General features: G+C 29.9%; 3 protein-coding genes across 5 annotated transcripts; 2 read left to right on the top strand and 1 right to left on the bottom strand.

Annotated features, from left to right (window-relative positions):
* The first annotated feature begins 4,271 nt into the window (after positions 1 to 4,271).
* LOC105434315 (alkaline phosphatase 4) lies at positions 4,272 to 13,514 on the top strand. The gene is made up of 8 exons (XM_011650004.3): positions 4,272 to 4,705; positions 6,983 to 7,082; positions 7,955 to 8,175; positions 8,636 to 8,828; positions 10,537 to 10,703; positions 11,028 to 11,339; positions 11,720 to 12,143; positions 12,364 to 13,514. Exons 2-8 carry the CDS (start codon positions 6,998 to 7,000, stop codon positions 12,600 to 12,602), a joined length of 1,641 nt encoding a protein of 546 aa, XP_011648306.1. The 5' UTR covers positions 4,272 to 4,705; positions 6,983 to 6,997; the 3' UTR covers positions 12,603 to 13,514.
* A 401-nt stretch (positions 13,515 to 13,915) lies between these two features.
* LOC105434314 (uncharacterized) lies at positions 13,916 to 16,624 on the bottom strand. The gene is made up of 2 exons (XM_011650002.3): positions 16,354 to 16,624; positions 13,916 to 15,717 (listed from the first exon to the last, which is right to left on the bottom strand). Exon 2 carries the CDS (start codon positions 15,708 to 15,710, stop codon positions 14,208 to 14,210), a length of 1,503 nt encoding a protein of 500 aa, XP_011648304.2. The 5' UTR covers positions 15,711 to 15,717; positions 16,354 to 16,624; the 3' UTR covers positions 13,916 to 14,207.
* A 38-nt stretch (positions 16,625 to 16,662) lies between these two features.
* LOC105434312 (solute carrier family 41 member 1-like) lies at positions 16,663 to 23,852 on the top strand. Of its 3 annotated transcripts, none has more exons than XM_011649999.3 (7): positions 16,663 to 16,760; positions 21,445 to 21,874; positions 22,082 to 22,553; positions 22,636 to 22,783; positions 22,865 to 23,067; positions 23,145 to 23,293; positions 23,386 to 23,852. In XM_011649999.3, the coding sequence occupies exons 2-7, from the start codon at positions 21,482 to 21,484 to the stop codon at positions 23,569 to 23,571; spliced, it is 1,551 nt and encodes a 516-aa protein (XP_011648301.2). In that variant the 5' UTR covers positions 16,663 to 16,760; positions 21,445 to 21,481; the 3' UTR covers positions 23,572 to 23,852. The 3 variants fall into 3 exon arrangements, 2 of the variants coding, with proteins under 2 accessions (XP_011648301.2, XP_011648300.2); XR_016141362.1 differs by lacking the exon at positions 16,663 to 16,760 and adding an exon at positions 19,361 to 19,585 and having other exon boundaries at positions 23,129 to 23,293; positions 23,386 to 23,526; XM_011649998.3 differs by lacking the exon at positions 16,663 to 16,760 and adding an exon at positions 19,364 to 19,585.
* The last annotated feature ends 603 nt before the right edge of the window (positions 23,853 to 24,455 follow it).

The following is a 24,455-nucleotide window of genomic DNA, read 5'->3' as shown; positions in this document are numbered from 1 at the left end:
AGAAGCTGTTGCATAACCGCCTATATCTGGGAGAAATCTACTTCACTTGACACGAGATATTCGAATATAAACGAAGTGAATAAAAAGGGATATCAAGTAACACATAATCTGTAGAATAACTAACATTAAATAGAGATCCAATGTTCAGCACAATTAGAATCTGAAATTATATGTGCAAAATCTTTTTTATAAATATCGCATTTTCAATGTATGTATTGTATTTATGATATCTATTAAGATCTAATTGTTATTCGCATATATATTCGCATATATTTATTTATATATCTATAACAATATAATTAACATGTTCTCCAAATTTAATCGATCGAATTTATTTCTATTTTTTAATTGCTTTTTCTTTCCATAAAATTATTTAAATGCGATTTCATTAGGAATATAGATTTCTTTGTTATCGGCTAGTGAGATAAATTTCTTCCTGATTATAAGTAGATATTCTCTTATCGTCTACTGTTATCTAACTCTTGTTATCAGATACAGATAAAATAGTTACTTTAAACTTTTATTATAGATTTTTTATTTTATTGCACAAAAATAATTCTTTCTTAATCGAACAACACTTTTTTAATATAAGTATAAGAGTAGTCGCAATTTTAATCTTTAAATATTTTCAATCTCTTGAAGATAAAATCGCTATAAATATGTCTCTCTTCTTACTTTGTGCTACTTTGTTAAGGCTACTTATATTAACGTATTCACACTACAAATAAGAAGTCTTGGAATTTCCGCGATATTCAGAAACAAAACTTATTTTAATATTCATTTTATTTATATTATACTTTTTATTACATTTTATTGCTTTCTTATACGAATATGGTAATAAAAAAGATTATTCTTTTACTTTTACTCTTTTGACACTGAATTTTAATGATAGTAAAATATGTTTCAAGTATATATATATGTATATTGCATAAGATATTTTGAACTACGAAAATAACTGATGAAACGATACGATGATTATTCATGTCACCTTGTTAACATAATATAAATTAATGTTTGCTCTTTTCAACACCATATAAGACGAATCTTGATTTCTTTTTATTAATACAATTTCAAATCAAATCAATTCTTTGCAAAACGGAGAGGAAAAAATGTTTAAATTTGAAGATTTTCAAAATTATTCAATTCACAACACAATAAAGAAAGAGAATAAAATTAAATATAATTAATCAAAACTTTTCAATACAATTATTTTTTCGTATAGAATTTATATAGGATTTTTATTATAATAAAATGCAAAAAATAATTCCTAAAGTGAAGAATTGACTTAAATTATTAGTCTCGAAATTTAGAATTCTAAAAACGGTCTCGCAACTATCAAGCGAACTTTGCGCTCAATATTCTTTAAAGTCGATATTCATAATCTGTTCCTACATTTAAAACGATCTTAAATAGGTAGAAATTTAAAATGTTATAAATCAATCGCAAAACCATATCAATGTCATAAGACATTATTTGAAGTGGTCTTAAAATAAGAACGCACTAAACGGTATGATATGAATATCGGCCTGTAAATTGTACAAATAATACATATCTAGTAGCGATCAGATTAACAGACACGCAATACGTCATTCTTTTTTATTGCAATAATGAGTAGAAATCGTGATATCATGATAATCGTAGTCATGATAATCAGTCGCCGATCACGGTGGCATTATCGTGGAAACGTGTTTCACCGCATTATCACGTGCTCCGCTCGCACGATTCACGCTCGAGGAACACGCACGAATCGCAGACAAGACTTACCTGTCGCACGTGTCAATAATTGCAACCAATCGTGATACATGAGCCTCGAGTCACACCTCCGGGGGTTCGAGGTTGATCATGAGCTTGTGATTGGATGATGAAGTTTTGTACTTCTATTTTCCTTAAAGTACCGTAAATATAATATCTGACGCTACTCGATCTTGTAAGACGCTAATAAATGTTTGCACGCAAGGCTTTATCTCGTAAAACCGCAAATTGTTGCACAATTTCTAAAAAACATACGTCAATCGGCGTACACATTGCCAACAATCCCGATGCCTATCTCAAAACATCGTAAAAGCATCTTAATCAAAACTCTGATATATTTTTGATTAGCAAGATCTTTTAGATGAAAATTTGATTATTTATTTTTTCTTATTTTTTATTTTTCTTGATTTTCCTTCATTTGTTTTCCCTTAAGAGAGAAATATATGACGTCATTGTAACTATTCACTATTCTAATGTTTGTATGTTTCATGAGAAATATGTACTGAGTATTTAAAATTTTAAATACACGATTAGAAGAAAGATCTCCGACGATCAATTCTTCAATAATAATGTACAACCTTCGGAACAATTATCTCAAATTACTATTATCAATATCAATTATATTACTATTAACCTGATTATAATTAACTCGTGAAAATAAATCGCAGCTTTACGCATTAACGTTTCTCTTTCTTTAATCATCTTTAATCATTGCAACGCAATTTAATATTAATTACGCGTATTTTGTATCAAACAATTACCGCATGATAAATGTGTAGACGCGACAATAATTTTTATGTACAGTTGCAGCGAAACAAGTATACAAGAAAATTTATCATTTTCGCATAAATAATAATTAAATAATTTCGCATAAATAATAGATGAGAAATATGAGAATAAAGATTTGAATTCTATTTTGAATTCTTTTTAATAATTAAAATAATATAAGTATCAAACATAGCGATACATCGTTAAGATAATCGATAAGATAATACAACATTTTTATGATTTAATTTTATAAATCGGTAAATACTTTTTGTATCATAATTTATCATCTATACGATATGGAATTAATATGAAAGCATACAAGAAGTACATTTACATTCACTAAAAGCGTGACATAAGAATATCAATAATCAATTGCGTTATATCAACTTTGATATAACTGTTCGTATCAATATTTTTGAAACAGAATAAAATTGTATGTGTTACTAATCTTTAATCAATTAAATTGTTAAATGATTAAGACAGAAATCAGAAATTGATATTATTATCAACATTCAAAAAGAATCACATATCATATCAAGAAGCACCGATCATCTCGCTTTAAAATATAATGGAATGATCTTGGACTCTGTTATTTCAAATTTAAAAAATTAATAAATTCGACGTACAAAAGACGTGCTTATTTTATCTACTTCAAATATAGAAAAATAATGAAATGGATGTTACATCTTATTAATAACAACAAAAGGTAAAATGCTACTAGAAAAATAAAAAATATATATATATAAAAAATTTTCTTACACAATATCTAAATTTTGTCATTATGTTAAGATATTTTTATTAACATACATACATACACATGCCATAAATATTTAAATATAATATAAATTTTAATGAATATGTCAACAGTATATGAAAAGAATTGGAGGAAAATTGGAAAAATCATTTATACACATAAGATAAATGATAATTTATTTGAGGAAATACGATCAGAAATAGATGCGATAAATCAGATTTGAATCAATGTTTAATGTGCAACGACAGTATTATGCAACAATATTACGCATTTCGTAAAACGTATTATTATTCAATGGACATTACTTATAAGGCAACATTTCTTGGAAAAAATACTTAAAGATTGGATATTTAAAAATTACAGATTACTATTAGAATATTATTATAATATAGAATTTAAAAAATTAAAAAATAATATTATAGATTGACATTCTATTTTTTTAAATTGCAACATTTATTACATTTAAACATTTATATTATTTTAATTTTAATACTAAATTTTTTAGTAAATGATTACATGATTAAGATTCAATTTTGAACTTAAAAATACTGAAAAGATAAATAATATTTTTCAGATTTTAAATAATTGTACATGAAATGAAAATTCATAAGCTTCTTATACATATACACTATATATATATATATATATATATATATATATATATATATATATATATATATATATATAGTGTATACACACACACACATTTTATATATATATATATAATGTGTGTGTGTGTGTGTGTGTGTGTGTGTGTGTGTGTGTGTGTGTGTGTGTGTGTACATTAATAATACGAATTGTGATACAAATGAAAAGATAGCAGCAACTTCTTTTCAATTTATATCACCACGAGACTCTCCTCTGTCCTCTGGTGAGGTGCCTTACGCTTTGCGGGGACATACGAATAAATCCATAATGCGAACATAAGACAAAATGGCAGGGAACCAGTCAATTACGGTCGGATTAATATTGTATACGAGGGGGAACTCCTCTCTCTCTTCTTTTCCGCACGTAGAATCCGTGTAGCCAGTGTCCCTTGCACGCTTCGCCACCTCGTGCCACACAATCCGCTACGGCCTTTGAAACGCTATATAAAGTGACAAAGCTGGCTCATTGACGGGCACGCTCCGGCACCTCTACATTAGCTTTAAACTCGCGCTTTCTGGCCACTTCGCGCGGAAAGAAGTCAGGTGGTCACAAGTGGCTTTTACCACGGGTACTATCAGCGACCGATCAACTGGAGAAGCGACAAGGTGATTACGCGACGCAATTTAAAGGACGCGGCTCGCAGTGCCGTGTGCTTCATTTCCGAGGATGTCACGCTTCAAGTCGCGCATCGAGACATCATTGAATTGACATATCGACAGATCCTCTCGAATTGACATCATCGTGGTGCCACGCCATATCTCAGATTCCTCCTCGATACTTGAGGTAAGTATAACTAATTATTACGTTTGCTATATACAAGATTGAAGCTGTACCTTGAGGTGCGCGAGGAATACGCAAGAAGATTTGAACAATCAATTTAAATGCTGAGAAGTGAGATAAGAACTAGGTCGGCGAGCGACCTCGTTTGTATGCATACGTTAATATTGTCAATATATATCACGTATCGTTCAACGACATGAAAAATTGTCAATTAATCTTGCAATAGATCTGATAGAAACAAATAATTGGAAACTTGGAAATTATTCTTCACGGATTAGATAATAATACAGCATTAATATATTGTTTATATAGCAAATTAGAAGAATAATAAAAGAATAAATTATCATTTGATATAATTTTATTTCTATTTCAGTAAAATTTAATCTAGCTTAAACATTCTAAATTAAAAAAAAGAAATAACGCAACTATAAATGCGGAAAAGATTATGATTATTATCAAATAATATCTTAGTATTACTGTGCACATGACATATAAATATTAATAAATATATATATATATATATATATATACACACATACGATTTAATTAGATTTATAGATTTATAAATGCATTAATACACATTAACACATCTATTTACTAATCAAATGTACTTTAAATATCTTTTTTTTTCAATTTGTAATAAATACATTATTCTCTATATTCTTCGAAATGTCGCATATAAGATAAAAATAACCATGTAACGAGTCACTATGTATAATTATATCCAATTACATCCTTTCGTAACCAAACAATTTTCAAAGAGGATCTACAATAATAAAGACTATAAAGAAAAAACTATAAAGTTATACAATAGTTGCTTTATTTCAAAACAAAATGCAAAATGGAAATAGAAAAAAAAAATACAAAACGAATCATACGTAAATTTTTTTGCGAATACTCATATACACATGGAAAAAATATTAAATATGCAAGAAGAATCACAAGTCAATCGAACTCAATATAAGTAGGATACATTTTGACATTATAATAATTTTATTAGTTTGATGACTGATCCCTACATTTCCCCTTTGTCACATATGATGATCGTTTAATGCAAAGCTAATAGCATGTCAAATTAGGAACAGCTGATTGCGTCGAGTGAACTATTTTAAACTAACTGATTTATGCTGATTGCAGTATTAATATCACGCAATTGTGAAAATAAGAAGAAATAAAATTAATAAAAAAAGAATGTTATATAACAAATATCAAATAATGTAAAGTTCATTTTTAGATAATTTAAAATTTATTATTTAGATTTCTCTACTCTATATATATATATATATATATATATATATATATATATATATATATAGTATATGTGCATGTATATGTATGTAATGTATGTAAAAAACATATAAAAACGTATATAATTTTATTTTATGATATCTAATAAAAAATATAAAAGAGCAATTAGAATATATATGTATATAAGATCTTATAATATACTCTACATTAAATATACTCAATATACTCTACATTAAAATATATATAAAATTATAGCTAATTATAACTAGAATTCTATAAATTTCATGCAAATTATAATAATCTCAAGTGAATTTAAAATAATGTAGAAATTAAAAGATGAAACAAAACAAATTATTCTCGCAATGATTTAAATCTAGATAAAAATGTTATGTCATATGTTTGTGAGAAAATACTAGTGACGCAATAAAATAGAGCTGATAACAATTTTCCTTGAAAAGCAAACTAATGTATAATTATGCACAGTTTATGCATTTTATGCACATATATTTAAGTTTACATCTTATTTAATTTAATAGTTTTATTAATAATAAATCATTTATATAATCATGTGGAGAAATATTTAAAAAACTGAAGATATAAAAAACTGAAGAAATAATAATTACATGAAAAGTATAAAATTTGTTTAAATTACATCTTTTGCAAAAAATTTGCTTTTAAATTAGTTTCAAAATAAAAATTAAATAAATTTCAAAATTTTTAAAAAAATAAAGCGAATTTTAAACAGATACACGTTTACGTTATTCTTTGCGTTGCAAAATGTTCAATATAATAAATAATTTAAGATAAAAAGTTTTAAATAATACTGAGTGGAAAATAGAATATACATTCAATAGTTAAGATTACTAAAACAAAACACAAATAAACAATATAAATAAATACAATATAAAAAAGAAGACTATGATTAAATCAATTATATTTTTCAATAAATTAATTAGATAAAATTTAAATAAAAAATTTATTGAGAATGTCGTAACTTTAATAATAAAAGATTTTTTATTTACTATATTACAGAGAAAAACATTCACAATGAAGCGCTGCATCTTATTACTTTGCATCGTGGCAATTCTTCAAGATTCTGAAGCGCTACGTAAAGGATCCACAGATTACGAAGGTTTGCTTATATAATTTTTATATTATATAATAATTAACAACCATTCAATTTAGATCCTAAATTTTTTAAATAAGCGCTAAATATAAATTTAAGATTTCACGTTTTATGATTTTTTATAATTATAATATTGTACATTATAAATTTTATTATATAAAGAATTCTCAAACATGTGACACATATCATTCGTTAATAGATCATCGGAAGACAGCAGATTGTTTTTATTGTTTAAATCAAATTTACGTAAAATTTGTCTTATCGTAGAGAATTGATAAAATAATCATGGTGCAAAGTTCCTTTATCAATCATTGTTGATACTATATGTCTGGGTATGTCTAAAATTTTTACGCATCGATATTGTTCTGTTAGATAACTGGCTGTTTATAAATGTATATAAAAACAAGTTATCAACGTTAAACTATATTTCATAAAATAGCTTTAATCAATACACAATTGTCCATTAAATAATGGAACAATTATCTTGATTTGTAAATTTTATATTCCGATATTTAGAAAATATAATAGATAAATATATATATATATATATATATATATATTATATATATATATTATATATATATATATATATATAATGTCGAAAACTTAGTCTATACACATTGCTCAATATCATTAATCTTGATTAATTAAATATTTTTTTATTTTGTCACATCTGGAAAATGTGACTATATTAACATTTTTAAAATATCATTTAATATATGGCATAGTGTTCTCTTTTATTAGGTTTCTTTTTAAATGTCCCTCAAAAATGTTTTCAATATTTCTTTAAACTCAATTTTCAATTTAATTTTATTTCCGTTTTATCATAAACAATCGATATTCTTTGGCAACAAAGCGAAATCCTGATCTCTCATCAGATATGTCCTTCTGGCTGAAGTCCGGCCAAGAGACCTTGCATAGAATCCTTGCGCAACAGAAGAATGAAAATCGTGCCAAAAACGTGATCATCTTCATCGGTGACGGTATGGGCCTATCCAGCATCACGGCCGGCCGAATTTATATAGGTCAGCTCAACGGTCAAACGGGTGAAGAATATCAACTCGCGTTTGAGAAGTTCCCCTACACCGGTCTCGCCAAGGTAGACATTGAAATTGGATTGATCGCGCTTTCAATCTCAACGGTAGTCTCGTAAGGCGCAACGATGTTGGGAAATCCCGTCACGTTAAGCCGCTTAATTCCGCGCCTTTGATAAGGACGCCACGTCTATCGTCAAATAGAGAAAATACGATAAATGTGATGCTTGCGTTACAATTATCCTCGTTGATCTTCTGATCGCTCGTCAAATGCGAAAATTCGTCCACTTATGTTATGCATCCATGTAAACGATGCAATTAACGTATTTATTATACATCGGAAACAATGACGTAATATTAATTGTAACATATCGACAGAATTTCGTGTTTGATAAAATTTAGCTAATTAGATCAATGATATTAACAATGCATAAAAGATTATTGCCTTAGATTGTTATCAAGATTGTTATTAGATTATGCATTAAATACAAATAATTTATTTAACTGTTGTAAATGCATTTCTAGACTTACAATGTAGACAAGCAAGTGCCGGATTCCGCGGGAACGGCTACTGCTATATTTTCTGGTGTAAAAACCAAGTACAGACTTATTGGATTGGACGCAAGAGCCCAATATAATAAGTGCGACAAGGAAATCAATGAACTTAGCAAATTGACTACGGTAGCCGATTGGGCACAACAATCCGGCATGGATACTGGTAAGAGTCTTGATCTTTGAACATCATATTTTTAGAAATTTATTTCAATTTTTCGTGTGTTAGTTAAATAATAATTTATATTTAATGGTTACATTGAACATTTATAGTCAATTATGAGATATAATATTAACAAAAAGCCAAATTAATACATTCCATAATTATGACAGTATAGAGAAGCACCGCTCCATTAGCTCACAATTATTAAAGCCATAAGGAAACTGTTTTAAGAGAGGAAGTTGTTATGATTAAACATTTCGTTTAATCACAACATCGAATTACAAGCAACTTTCCACTAGGAGTGAAATCTCGAACTAAGAATTCGACCGTGATAATAGGCTGTCGTTAATTTTCATTTGAAACTTCGTTCGGTTAATAAATTTTGAATAGGAAACGTAATCCATAACTTACACAACACGACGAGGTTAAACCTTGACATAAATTTGCACTTCAGATTTAAATATCTCATATTCTTGAAAACCGAAGAAATCGAAGAAACAGAAGAAACAGATTAAAAAGTCTCATGCATCACCGATTGTAATCGATCGGATTAAACTGTTGACTAAGCAAATTTTTCTACACGATGCGACATTGAGTGAGATAATGAATTTATCAAGTTTTTATTGATATCTAGCAAGTTTATGCGATTAAATTCAATTGTACGTATTATCATATTGTCTATAAATTCAAAGTATAATTTCAATGATTTTTTTTAATAATTTAATAAATTTTTTTCTTGCCCATACTTATATAATTTATATTTTATTTTATATATTTATATAAAATAAAAATTGCGAATGTAGTAATTTTACAAAATATGATTTAATTTTGCATATCTCGTATTTAATTACAATTTATATTGGATTAACAAATATAAATTATAAAAAAGTATTATTAATATTTCTAAGCTAATATCACAATAAAAAATTTTAAATATATAAACTATATTTTTAATAAAGTTTAATATTTATTTTTGTTATTTTCATAATTAAACATTTTCCAAACAAAAGCTTTATTTTGCATTTATTTTGCATAACTTATCAAATCTGAGTCGAGGAAGCTAGATTTTTTTTTTTTAACATTTTAAACTATTAAGAAGTTTTAGAAATCGTATTCAAACGTATGAATATCGCACCCACATAATACACGCGAGATTGTATCAATTCCGTGGAGAACACGTGTCACGCGTGATCGGCTATTTCATTAACATTAAGTGTTCGTGTTGAGCGTGCTCGGACCTCGTTGAAGTCATGCATAGTGAAAGTATGCTCAATAAACGAGGAGATCGTACGTCGACCTTCTACCGTGTCGCTGACAATCGATCGACCGTGACTGATTTCTACTTTGGCAAAATAATGGAAACTTTTTACGATGACTCGCTGATTAGTATTAGTATTAGTATTTAAGACGTTCGTTTCCCACTGTAAGTTGGCCTTTGCCTTCATGATCGTTTCTTTGTTACTTCTTTCTTTGTTACACTTAGTTAGTGTAATGCATTGCAATGCGCGCAAGAAATCAACAATATTTGCGCATCAAGATACTAGAATATCTTATTCGAGGGGAGGGTTAATAATGTAACATACGTATTGTATATATACTATATTTTATTTAAAATTCTAACCTTTGAAATATTATTAAAATTTCGATTATAATCATTGTCATATTTAGTAGACAAATTTTAGAAATAATTTATATATGTATTAACTGACAGGATATGTCACCAACACCCGCATCACCCATGCTACTCCCGCGGGACTTTACGCACATATCAATCATCGAGATTGGGAGTGCGATAGCGCAATTCCAAAGAAACAGCGACTTTGCGCTAAAGACATCGCGAGACAGCTTATTGAGGATGAACCAGGAAATCAATTCAAGGTAATTTATCATTGCACACCTTCGCATTTATAAATCAATGTAATTCCAAATCTAGCAATTTGATAACAAAGAGAAATAATGTTAATAATAATAGATAAAACACAATGAAATATAATAAAGAAGAAATTATTATAGTACCGCTAAAGAAAATAATCTTTACAATCATAAATAAAAATATCTCTTTACAATGTCAAATATACAATACATCTATTGCTTATTAAATTTGCTTTACTTTATAATATCTTTTTTAGAGACGCGACATCTCATTTTGGATTCAAAATAATCCAATGTTATTAAATTTAACTTTTCTGAACCTTTTGAAAGGTTATCTTGGGTGGCGGAGCACAATACATGGGCATGAACGTAGAACCGATTGATCCCCAATCCTGCTTACGCTCTGATGGCAGAAACTTAGTAGAGGAATGGCAAGCGAAACATCCCAAGGGAAGGGCCGTCAATAATACGCAAGATCTCATGTCCATTGATATAAGTAATACATCACACATTCTTGGTGTTTTCTCGCCTAATCATATGCCTTTCCACGCTGTAAAGAGCCCTGAGATACCTTCACTGGCGAATATGACGATGCAAGCCATAAGATTGCTCAAAAAGAACAAAAATGGATTCTTACTGATGGTTAGTAATTGTCATTGAATTTGTACTGAACGTAAATTATATTGTTACGCGAAAAGAGTATTATCCGATACGCTTACATGAATATTAAAATGACATTAATGAAAAAAATCGAACACATTAAGGGATCTGAATCGACACTAATGTGATTCTTATGCAAATTGCATGTTAATGATCATTTTCGTGTAATATGTTCTAGTCATTTATTCCTAAGTTCTATCTTCCCGGATACATGTCGAGGTCATGTTACTTGAGCATATGATTTTATATCCAAGCGTCATGATCCTGTTCTATTTTCAAAGTATTGCAGAGAATGATACCGAATTGTAATATTAATCGATCTGGCAATTTTTCTCTTTTTTAATTAGCTTTTAACTTTTCAGGTCGAAAGTGGCAAGATCGATACAGCTCATCATAATAATTGGGCGAAATTGGCATTACGTGAGTTGTACGAACTTGAGGAGGCAGTCAAAGTGGCTTTACGACTGTTAAACATAGAGGAAACATTAATCATCGTTACAGCCGATCATTCGCATTCGTTTACATTAAACGGATATCCCAATAGAGGCAATGATATCCTCGGTTTCGGCAACAGAAGCGCTGATTTGACACCCTACGAGACGCTCTCCTACGCTAACGGTCCAGGATTCTATTATCATCGAAGAAATGACAGCCACAACGTCAACGAGACCTGGAGAAAAGTCGAAGAGGATCCGACCCGCAACGATCCCTTCTATATGCATTTTGCCGGCAAATATCTCAAGGATGAGACTCACGGTGGAGAAGATGTCGGGGTTTATGCTATTGGTAAAAACCATTATTTCCTAATAAACTTTATATTTTATTTTTGCTTGAAACTAAAAAGTTAAAAAAAAGCTTTATTCTATATATGTACGATATCAAGAAATGTATTTTGTTTTTGCAGATGAAACGAATTAATATGAAATTACATTTTCACTTACATATTAGCTTATTTTTGTGAATAACAAATTTGGGAAATAATGAAAAAAAATGATATCTTTTGCAGGCCCCTATTCGCACTTGTTCCGAGGTACTTTTGAACAGAATTACATTGCTCATGCCGTGGCGTATGCGGCATGCTTCAAAGACTGGCCGTCTCATTGTGACAGCGCTTATCATCGTTACTTTTACGAAGTTAATTTGGCACCACAAAACGGCAAGACAAATTCAGCGGGACGAAACGTTATATCGCTCGCGGCTGTAATAACCTTCCTGTTTACGACAATTTTTATACTGCGACTGTGACATTTTCTTTTTATAACCAAATAAATTATGATTGCACCATAAAAAGATTTTATCTCGTGAAATTAATAATATACAAGTAGAAAAATAATATTTATTTAATAAGTTTTATTCTGCCTCTACTGAGGAAATTCTCTAATTGCAAATTTTGATATATGAATAGTATAATGCAACGTGCTTTCTTTTGCAAACTTGCAGTTTTTTAATAAGTTGGACTTTAATAAGTTGTGACTAAATAAGTTGTGTGTTGCAAATATCGTATACGACTTTTTTTGTAATTTACATTGCACAGGCAATGTAAATTACATTTTGATTATGTATTATTTTCTGTAATTTCACTTATTATATAACGATATTTAGAACTCAAATAATTCTGATTAGAATGATGATAGATTATCATTGATGATAGATCATGAATTTCATTTTAATATGAGTAACATGATCATCTTTTTTGCTTATTAGAACAATGATGACGGATTTATTTTTAATTATGAAGAAACTTATTTGTATATTAATATACATTTATAATATTTTGAAATAATATATTGTTATGCCCGCGCGAGTCTTCTGCGGCCGAGTGGAGTCGAGTCGCCGTTTGGAATAGAAGCGAAGCGGGGCAACGGTTGTTGTTTACGAAGAAGTTACGGCGCGATGACTCGTGGCGTACAGACGTGTGTCTGCAAAATTGTTGTTGTTGATTAATTTGAATAAAGATTACATATTTTACTAAACGGCGTTGTTTATTGCCGAGCGCGGCTTCCTCGCGGAACGCGCGTTTAGTGAGAGTATCAGTGACCGCCGCGGACGTAACAATATAATATAATAGAAAAGTGCGTCTAATGGCTAAATGTCCATGATCTAATATACAATCTAATGTTTAGAACAGAAATAATATTGTTGAATTATTACGAATGAGATTCTGTCTAATATTATAATTTTTCCTACAGTGAAATTTTACAAAACCTATAGGAGATTAAAAAAAATGCAGAATAACTGTTATAAAAAAAATCGCGTTTTTTAAGATATATAAGAAAAATAAAAGTTTTTTTTTATATTTGTACTTTGACATGTTGCTTATATACATATAAAATAAATATAAATATATATTATGTATATATATATATATATATATATATATCACATCGCGATATATTTCGTTATAAAATAATAACACATCTTCCAACCTGATACCTCAAACAATTATGTGTAAATTATAATATAATTATGGTTGGAATAAAGTTCCTCATTATGTTGTTTATAAGTTTTATATCATAATAATTATATAAATATATAAGTAAGACAATAAATTACTTAGATTTATTATAAGTAATAACATGATTTATTTGAAGTTCAGCGATTGTAATGTGATAACAAAAATGATTGTATTTACAATATACATACATTAAATTTGGCAACTCACTAATTTTGACTTTACGTATAACAATCCTTTTAGAAATTTTTTATACGTTTACGTACAAAATATCAGTAATAATTAAGTTAATAATTAAGAGAGGTATAGATATAAACATAAAAAAATTTAGAAAAAATTCTTAAATTCTTCAAAAACTGAATGCAAAATAATTTCCAAGAAAAAAATTCCTTTCAAATTTATGATTTTCCTTTAACAATAGCAAAATAATAATTTTTATAGATCAGTGGCGCTGTATCATCGCTGACAAAATTTCTGTCGGGCTTGATCGAGGCAAATGGATTTCTTTGTGGCTCCAAAATCGTTTCCACCTCGGCGATCGATTTTATTCTTGTCATTTCTTGAGGAATTTCCTGTTTCGTGTAAGACGTCACACAAATGGGAACTTTTGTTTTACAGAATTCTCGTATTGTTTCCGGCCATGTGTCTTTACCCTCAAAACCAGTTTCCCGATAAAGACCCGGGTTAAAGAGACATATAAGATGAGGTTTTATAAACTGTTTAGAATGACAAAAATCATGATAAAGTTTTCCAGGATGAAATGAAACATTTATTCGTCGACGGGATGATTTGCAAAATGAACAGAGTTTTACAGCAGCCAACAGATCCAATGGTACTGATGACGGCAGATGTAATTCTGGCCCAACGAACATCAATTTGAGATACTTTAAATTTGAAAGAAGATGCAGAAACAGCTTTTCCCACACATGCAAATTTATACATTCGAATTGAAATTCAGCACCTATTATATGAATTACGAAAGTATCAATAGTTTCCCAGCTCTGACAAGAAACTTGCATGGAATATAAAGCTGTCAATGGAATGGTTGATATATGAGACAGAGTACAATATGTATAACAATCCATGTTACAATAATATGTCGAGCGACTGTAAAGCTGTACCATTAATTGATCAAAATTACTCGATAAATGAAACGGTTCTTTCCGGAAGATATCCGGTAATTCAGGATCTACATAACCATTTTCGTGTTGCATGAACAGCATCCTACAAAACACTTGAAACTCTCGACATTCTTCGTGTCCGTCATTGTGATTTTCACAAAATAAGCCGATTCCACATGTCGCGCAACATTTCAAAGTCATCGAAAAGCAACGGCACTTGCAACAAACGCGAGGATAAAGAAGGATCTCCTTTTCCCAAAGCTGAAGAGGTCTATTCAAGTGACATTGCACGATGTCGATCAGTTTCAGCCGATAAACGCGATAATCGTCTGCAGTGAGTTCCGATAAGAGCGACAAGCCACCTCCAATCGTACAGACTTCGGTGAGAACTTTGCATAGATCGCGATGTTTTAATCGATCCTGCTTCTTGTGTTTTATGGAGCAATAAGAAACCATACCACAAGACTCGCAGATCTCATCTGACCGTTCCATGCAGATCAGACATAAGTTTGACACGAAGACACGACGTGGCCAAAAGTTTAACTCAACAGTGTCTTCTTCTTCATCGCTGTCGTCTGTCGGCCGATGATGCATCGAATACACCAATGGCAATTTCAAACGCGAGTAAATGTCAATCGCGGTTTCAACAATGAAAAGATTTTCTTCTCTTTTCTTCATTTCTTTTTCATCCAACTTTGATTTTTCTGCTATCTTATTCTGGCAAATTTCTTGAGTAATGCTTGAGATTTTTTTCGGATTTTTTTTTCTACGACCCATCATCAAAAAACTGAAATAACAAAGTAAAATAAATACAACAAACGTAGATTTTTATAATAAACAAATAGAATTAATTTGTTTTGATTAAGCAAGCACAATTTTATTTACAATGATACTATGTTTTAAATTGTATATGAAATAATACAAAAAAATTTCTTAAATAAAAATACTTGTATTTATTTGAGAGCTATTGAGAATTATATAATATACCGGTGTTACGCATACGAGTATTTTAGAGTTTCAAGCACGAATATGATTGATTACATAATAGCATCCCGTCAAAGAATACATGTAAATCATTATTTTAGAATATTACAACACGGAGGTCACACGTACTGTAATTAACAAACCAGGTATACTATAAACGCTAATAATTAAATCCGACCACGACAGGAGCTCTTTACTTGCATTTAATGACCTATTCTATATTTATTGAAAAGAGAAGACAATTATCTCTCGATTTAGCATATCGTATTCAATTATATATTACATTATTATCGCAACGAGACATTCATTTGCAATTTCAAATGTATTTCAAATGCATTACTAATATCACTGCCCTTCGCACATGTTAATGAAATAAATCGCAATCAAATAATAATTGGCGTAATAGATAAATCGAATTATTAAACATTTAGATACTTACCTCTACAAATTTTTTACTTTTCTTACGTAAACCACAATTTTTAAATCCTCAAAAATTGTATATACAATACAAGCGTTGCGTGCAATATACACTGTGCAGCGTATTTTACCGATTATTTTACCGATGATTTCGATAGTTTTCTTTGTGACTTAGAGAAGCGATTCACCTCTGTCGCAATTTGATTTTCCCTCGGCTCTTGAAGAGCACAGAGACGCTTCAACTGTTCAAGGCATCGTGAAGTATTATCAGGGCCTCGAGTACCTCAATGGGCACTATGCCTAGTCGCCCAGGCACAAGGTATTTCAAGCACTACATACTGGCAATGAGATATTCGAGGACAAATAGTTGAACACGAGCGACTGTCTCGAGAAAAAGAAAGTGTGGCATCTTTCGAAGAAATCGATACGGTAACTAATATTATAAACGGTAATATAACTTTGACATCTCAATTTGTAAACATAACACATTTAGTACATCTGACATGAATAATTGACATGAAGCTTGTATATGCTATGAATTAAGATAAGTCCGTGCTATATGCCCTATGTACATAAACTATTATTAATTATAGAAGAGTTATAGAAGATATGACGAAACGTCGCAAATGCAAATTTATTCTATTGCTTTCGACATGCAAAGCGCACATGTCGCGGAAATGATAATAAGAGATTTAATACGATAAATAATTATGATTACACGTATGTATATATATATATATATATATATATATATAAAACTCGCAAATAATTAATAACGTTAACTATTGCGAAAATTGCAAAATAGTAGAGAACTTTTCTATTCAGTTTAGCCCGCTCTATCTACACACAAAAATAGTCCTCATAGTTGTGGGACACCCTGTATATATATATATATATTATTTTATGTTTGTATGTGTGTGTGTGTGTGTGTGTGTGTGTGTGTGTGTGTGTGTGTGTGTGTGTGTGTGTGTGTGTGTGTATACATATATGTATTTTATATATATATATATATATATATAATCTTTTCTAAAAAAGGCATGTTAAATCGATACTCGCATCTCTCGAAATTCTCGAAGTTTATTGTTGACGTTTTTCCGCGATGCTGATTGGTTCTCTCGCTGCATTAACTTTGTGAATAGCTGTCATTGTATTGATCTCACAGCAAGGGTCGTTTTGACAATTTGTGTATCAAGAAGTTAAAAATATTATAGTATAACAGTAGTATAATAGTATTATATTAATTTTTACTCTTGTGACGAAAAAGATAAATGGCGCGCGCGCAGCGCGCGTTTGTAATATCTAGTGTTATATATTATGTGTGGAAATGCAATATGCATCGAACTGTCATAGCTGTCATATGTAATATGTCATAAATGATAACATTCGCGTGGTACAAATTAATAACAGTTAATAAATAATATTTTTTTATAATTTGTAAAATTATGATTTTATATTTTATTATTATTAATACTAAATTAATTATTATTATTTAAATTACAGATTTATTATAATGTTTGATCACGTTTTTCCTAATGACACACCATTTATTTTATTATATGTAAAATAATATCTGGAAATAAATACAAAATAAATAAAAAAATATTATTTATTAATTGTTATTAATTTGTACCACGCGAATGTTGTCATTTATGACTTATTACATATGACATCTGTGACAGTTCGATGCGGATTGCATTTCCATACATTTTTTATTATGTTGTTATTATTCCCATAATTAATTAATAGCACACGCATAAAAAGGTAAAAATAGGAAACAATTGCAACAATGAACATGGAATTACATCAATTTGCAGAATTGATGTTTGAAAACACTTTTACCACTGTGCAATGTGCCATGCCTGAGCGCGTGAATTTCAGACAATTTGATTAGTCAACTTTAAACCCTTATAAATTGAAAACTATTGTAGCCACGACATTTTGATATTAGACTTTCTCGAAATGATCTCAGGAATCTGCCTTAACGCGTGTCACGGTAAGTCTGGGACACCCTATATATATATATATATATATATATATATATATATTAAATTATATATATATATATATATTAAATTATAAGTAAAAGTAAAATATTTTATATCTACAATTTAAAATTTTTTTCTTTAATTAATGCGCGTGCTTGTGTATGTGTATGTAACATAAATCGAGAAATATTTTAATTTACATAGATAATTATAAAATATTTTGTGTCATATTAAATTATGTTTTCAAAAGAATAATTATTGCAAGAAGATATAATAATTGGATTTAAAAATGTGTAGCATTTACAAATTGCTAATGTATATAATATAAAAAAAGTACACTTAAATTCAAATTCTCATTTGAATTTAAAATTGTTGTTAACTTTAAGTAAGAATAAATAATAATTTTTAAAAATTTATATTCAAATAATTTTTAATAATTATACGATTATATATACGCATATGTATTATGTAAAAATTTTGTATTTAATATTTTAATTCTTAACTTAAAGTCATTACGATTTCAATACGAATATAATAAACAAGAATGGTTCTTATTCGAGAAATAAGCGAGAAATAAACCGATTTAAGCGCATCATGCAAAGTATATTTAGTATGGGCAACATCAGAATATTATTATTATTTTTGTTCATTTAATCATTCGTTCATCATCTATGCACTCGCGAAAGAATTTTTCGAGTGCATAGAAATTCAGCTCGTCGCAATCATATTATACGACATTTCCAGAATTTAATACGCATGTTATCTCTTAATGTATAACATACGGAGTCAAACCGCAAATTATCTATCCGTACCAATTGCCTACGTTATTCTGTTCACCTGCATCTTGTCGCTTTGTCCCGATGTTCGATCCACAGAGAGCATTTACCTTTTGTCAAAACGAGTTTGGGAGAATTAAAAAAGACAAGTTCCGTTTGCGCGAAATTGACGCAATGTCCAACGAAGAAATGCGCGGCAATGACTTTCGGCGCGGGCCGCCGTTCGAGAATATATATATAGCGATTCGATAGTATCGCGCTTACATGAACTCTGCACTCATCGAGCTACACTGCGTGTAGATACGCGATACGGGATACGGGGTGTAATTCGCGATAATTCGCGCGTATCATCGGTGTGATTCGATTATTCAGAAAGTCGACGAAGCTCTTTTCATTTCTTCTCGAGGATTTCGTGATTATCCTGAGCATTGCGCGCGGGAATTGCGCTTATGATTGGCCGATGGATCAGTACGCGAAGGAAGGTGCATCCGAGGTACGTGGCGTTTTCGAGGTTATGGCGATCGGGCTGTCAGACACTCGCGCAAGCGAAAAGAAAACTCCGCTATTTTGTTCAAACATAAAAATTCTTTTTTACAAGTTGTTTTGACATTATATGGCGGGTTCTGATATTTCTCTGATGAAATTTTCCGTGCGTATCCTGCGATTTTTGAGATTCTGTTACACATACGTTATGAGACATCCATGTCATGTGAACATTTCGGAGCAGAAAAGAGAACATTTCAATACGATAGAAATAAATTGAGTTACAGTATGGAAAATTTTTTTTAAATTATTTAAAACGTTAAAAACTGAAGGAATCTCTTCATTTGTGGAAACAAATAGAACTGCCATCAGTTTCAATGTGTTAGTAATGGATGAAAAAAGACATCGCAATAAAAAACATTGTATAATTTAAAATTTTAACGAAATATTAGATAAAATTAAACGATGAAATTATAAGATATAATTGGACATTTTAAAATTAATTAAACATGGTCTACGAAATATTGTAATATTGCTCGAAAATCAATTGCTTGTTTTTACGAATTATTTTATTTCCAGGCAATTTGTTTACGTATCCATTTGATACGCGGTTGTATTTTCTTCATGATGTATTTAATAATAAACATTCGTACTTAAAAAAAAAAAATAAAATTCATCGATGAGAAATATTTAATAATAACAGTGAACATAATTTTACTTCTGTTTATGATTGTCAATTTACGAAAAATAACATTTTGTTGAAACTGTTGTGTCTGTTGTGAGATAAACATAATTATATGAATATATGCAAAACCTCAATAATGTTACGCGTAAGAAACATATCTTGCATGATATAAAAGTTCGTCAAACGCGGTCTATGTTATATTATCATTTTTATTTTATAAATATTTTTATATTATTATTTATAAATTATTTCCAATTATTTTTATATAATTTTGAGGTGTCGAAAAATTATTTCTCATGGAGATTTAAGGGATAAGTGCAACTTTGAGTAGTTTTTTAAGAAATTAATTAAATTTAGAGTTTTATTTACTTTATCTGCTCTTCAATCGACAAAAAAATTTGCAAATTATTTATAAAGATTATACAGTAAATTATGTATAATATGTTATTACAGCAAAACACGGAAATGTATTATAAACGTAATGTCATTTCATTTGGAGTTGTTACAATAGCATTAAATTAATTTGCAATAATATTTTGCGCACGTGGTATAATCAAGATTCTTGTCTTGATATTGCATATGCGATATACGAAATTATAATCTGGTAAAATAGAAAGAAATGAGAGCATTAGAAGCTTGTAAAATCATAGATCTAAATTAGAACCAATTCTAAAAACAGATTAGAACACGCGTTACGAAACGTATGTCGCCTATGTGGCTTTACACGTTCACGTCGTTACGAATCTTAGATAACAACACTATCAATGTCACGGGAAAAATGCATTTTTTACAAATTCCGATACAAGCTCCACGAAGTAATCAGTAATCATCGCACAAATCTGCAACTTCCCTTGTGACATCAATATTAATCGTTAATAGTTAATCGCATTCTAATAAATATATAAGTTTTATATATTTCTCTATGAGTCTCATTAACGTTTCTAAACTATAGAAATACTCTATAACAGACAATGCATCACAAACTGATTTTTTCTTATCATGATAAATTAATTTCAAAGGAATTTTTTTTCTAATTATTATTTTATCTAATTTATTCTTTTAATTATTTTGGTATATTGATAATATGCAATTTAGAAATCAAATATCAAATGTGCGCGAAAGATAAAAGTTTGTTCAAAAATTTGTCATCGGAGCTTTTTTCAACGTTTCCTTTTGAATCACAGTATTCATCGGTGATCTGCAAAGGAAAAGCCATCGAGGATGAGCCATGCGAAGGTACAAGAAGATCATTACGGACATAATAAACTCCGTCATAGAAAATTAGAGAAGAGCAGCCCATCACCAAACAAAATGGTGGGATTGGGCAGTGATGAGCTATTCATTTCCAACATTGCCGAGGTTAATAATATGGAATTGGAAATCAATTCTGAGGATGAGAGCGATGAAAACGAGAGGGGCGATATACAGCGACTGATTCCGTCGCCGGTGAACAGTGAGAACGTCGTATTTAGCATCGGTAAAAAGGACCAAAGGAACGAGACGGAAAATGCAGACGATGAAAGCGTCTGGTCTATATCCATCCAGATGTTCATACCTTTTCTACTTGCCGGCTTTGGCATGGTTGCCGCTAGCTTACTGTTAGACGTAGTACAGGTATTGAAAATTGATTTTGAAATATCAAAACTGTAATATATTTTGAAAAAGGAGATAAATAAAGCATATTTAGTAGCAATTTGATTTTCTCCGTCAACTTTTTTATTACATCTATATTAAAAATTAAAATCATGAGCTTATATCGTTCTAACATGAATTTAGGAATGATGTAATATCCTGATCTTATAGCGAAACATTAAATTTTAGCATTGGCCAGTATATCAGGTGGTATCCGAAGTATATATATTAGTTCCTGCGCTATTGGGATTGAAAGGAAATCTGGAGATGACATTGGCCTCCAGATTGTCGACTCAGGCTAATTTAGGACAAATGGATACGAAAAAGCAGCAATGGACATTGATCGTTGGAAATTTAGCCCTAATCCAATGTCAGGCTATGGTAGTGGGTCTTCTGGCGTCTTTGGCGGCCGTGATTCTGGGTTGGGTCCCGGAAGCTCACTTCGATATACATCACGGACTCTTGTTATGCGCCAGTGCTTTGGTCACCGCTTCCGTAGCCAGTTTTCTGTTAGGCCTCGTGATGGTCGCAGTCATATTGCTGTCACGACGAATGAACATCAATCCTGACAACGTAGCTACCCCAATCGCGGCCTCCTTAGGGGATTTAACTACTTTAGCTCTTTTATCCTGGATCGCTTCTTTATTGTACAACGCGATAGGTATAAATGAAAAATTGATTTATTTTTTGTGTTTATTATATTTTAATAGAACAGAAATCGACAGGAATGAATGTTTCTTCAGGTTATGCCCCATGGGTAGCCCCAACATTGATAGCATTTTGTATATTTGTAACTCCTGTTTGGGGTTATATAGCAGCTAGAAATCCATTTACTAAAGAAGTATTGGATTATGGCTGGACGCCTGTGATATCCGCGATGTTAATTAGCAGGTAATATAAATACTTCTTTTTATATATTTGATAAAAATTCATCAAATAAACATGTGAATTAACGAATAACATTGATTTCAGTCTCGGTGGATTAATTTTGGATTACACCATATCGAGCTACAAAGGCATAGCGGTTTTTCAATTAGTAATTAATGGCGTTGGGGGAAACTTGGTCGCCGTCCAGGCTAGTAGAATATCAACGTCTCTACATAAAGATTGTCATATAGGTGTTCAAGGAACTCTTAACATTTGTATTAGTCCTTTCCATGCGTTCTTTGCTAAAGGTGAGTTTGCTACAGACATTTATATACAAGATATAACACTTTTATTATAAATTTGAAAAAGAATTTTTATATTATAGGAGGACACGCGAGAACAGCCAGAGTATTGCTAATGATGGTAATACCAGGACACTTGATTTTTAGTTATACTATTAGTTATCTTCAGGCGGGACATACTTCGTTTACACCAATATTTATTACAATATATTTAATCGCTGCAATGATGCAGGTACATCACATATTAATTTGTATCAATTAATGTGATACAACCTGAAAATTAAAAAAGAAATATTAATTAAATTTGTCCCGCTTAATTTTTAGGTAATTCTGTTATTATATATTGCGCAATTAATGGTTGTTTGGATGTGGACAAGAGGTATGGATCCAGACAGTTCCGCAATACCATACTTGACAGCGGCAGGTGATCTTATAGGAACTGCCTTGCTTGGAATTGCCTTCCATATCCTTTATGCCATAGGCGACGGCGACTCTGATGTAGGAGATTGATTGGTAAAGTTTATAGAATGCTCTGAATCTTTTATAATGCACAGATTGTAAACTTTGGAATGATTTTGAAAGATCGGAAGTCTAATTTAAATTAGCAAATTGCGATGCATAATATCAATTGTGAGATTTCGAGATTATCAGTGATTATCACTATCACATTGTAGCGACTTTTATTTTCGAAAACTCTATTTGACATCTCTTTATATGAAAAGAATATGTTAAGAGTACAAATTAAATTAAGCATATATCCGTTAAGGTATTCTAAATGCAAAAAAAAGAAATACAGTATTTGCCCAATATTAATTTCATTTTATCGATAATTATGTGATACATCATGTAATTATAAATATAAAATTTATAATTAAATTGAATCACAGTGCCAGTAAATATAGGCCAGTATATATACATACATATATCATTATATATATCATTTATATATATATATATATATATATATATATATATATATATATATATATCATTTTATACTTTAATCGAAAGTATATTGCCATCACATTAGATATTTTCTTAAGCTTCGTCATATCAATTGTAAAATATCTATATTTAAATTTAGTTTTATTGTATAAAGTATGCAACAGGTATATATATTATATACACATTTATATATACATATAAAAACGTTGAGCATTTAAATATCACAAATAAAAATTTTAATATTTTTTATATAATTATCTAAAGGAAATTTTATACAAAATGTTTCTTAATTATATCGTTAAAATGAAAGATGAAGATTCTCTCTTTTTTACTCCAAATATTTTTTCAATTAATTATAGTTTGAAAAAAAGCCTAAGTATATAAATTGCAAATATATAAATTATTTTTTATTCTCTCTCTCTCTCTCTCTCTCTCTCTCTCTCTCTCTC

This window comes from Pogonomyrmex barbatus, unplaced genomic scaffold (assembly GCF_055798465.1).
Source record: "Pogonomyrmex barbatus isolate J1 unplaced genomic scaffold, ASM5579846v1 scaffold1, whole genome shotgun sequence".
In the NCBI taxonomy this organism is placed as follows: domain Eukaryota; kingdom Metazoa; phylum Arthropoda; class Insecta; order Hymenoptera; family Formicidae; genus Pogonomyrmex; species Pogonomyrmex barbatus.
This window is presented reverse-complemented; position numbering and strand designations above follow the sequence as displayed.

Bases quoted from the DNA above. Each gene is read 5' to 3' on its own strand.
- LOC105434314 (XM_011650002.3), bottom strand. From the start codon at position 15,710: ATGATGGGTCGTAGAAAAAAAAATCCGAAAAAAATCTCAAGCATTACT.
- LOC105434315 (XM_011650004.3), top strand. From the start codon at position 6,998: ATGAAGCGCTGCATCTTATTACTTTGCATCGTGGCAATTCTTCAAGAT. The intron at 7,083-7,954 runs GTTTGCTTATAT...ATCTCTCATCAG, and splicing joins AGGATCCACAGATTACGAAG to ATATGTCCTTCTGGCTGAAG. The intron at 11,340-11,719 runs GTTAGTAATTGT...TTAACTTTTCAG, and splicing joins AAAATGGATTCTTACTGATG to GTCGAAAGTGGCAAGATCGA.
- LOC105434312 (XM_011649999.3), top strand. From the start codon at position 21,482: ATGAGCCATGCGAAGGTACAAGAAGATCATTACGGACATAATAAACTC. The intron at 21,875-22,081 runs GTATTGAAAATT...ATTAAATTTTAG, and splicing joins TACTGTTAGACGTAGTACAG to CATTGGCCAGTATATCAGGT. The intron at 23,068-23,144 runs GTGAGTTTGCTA...TTTATATTATAG, and splicing joins CCATGCGTTCTTTGCTAAAG to GAGGACACGCGAGAACAGCC.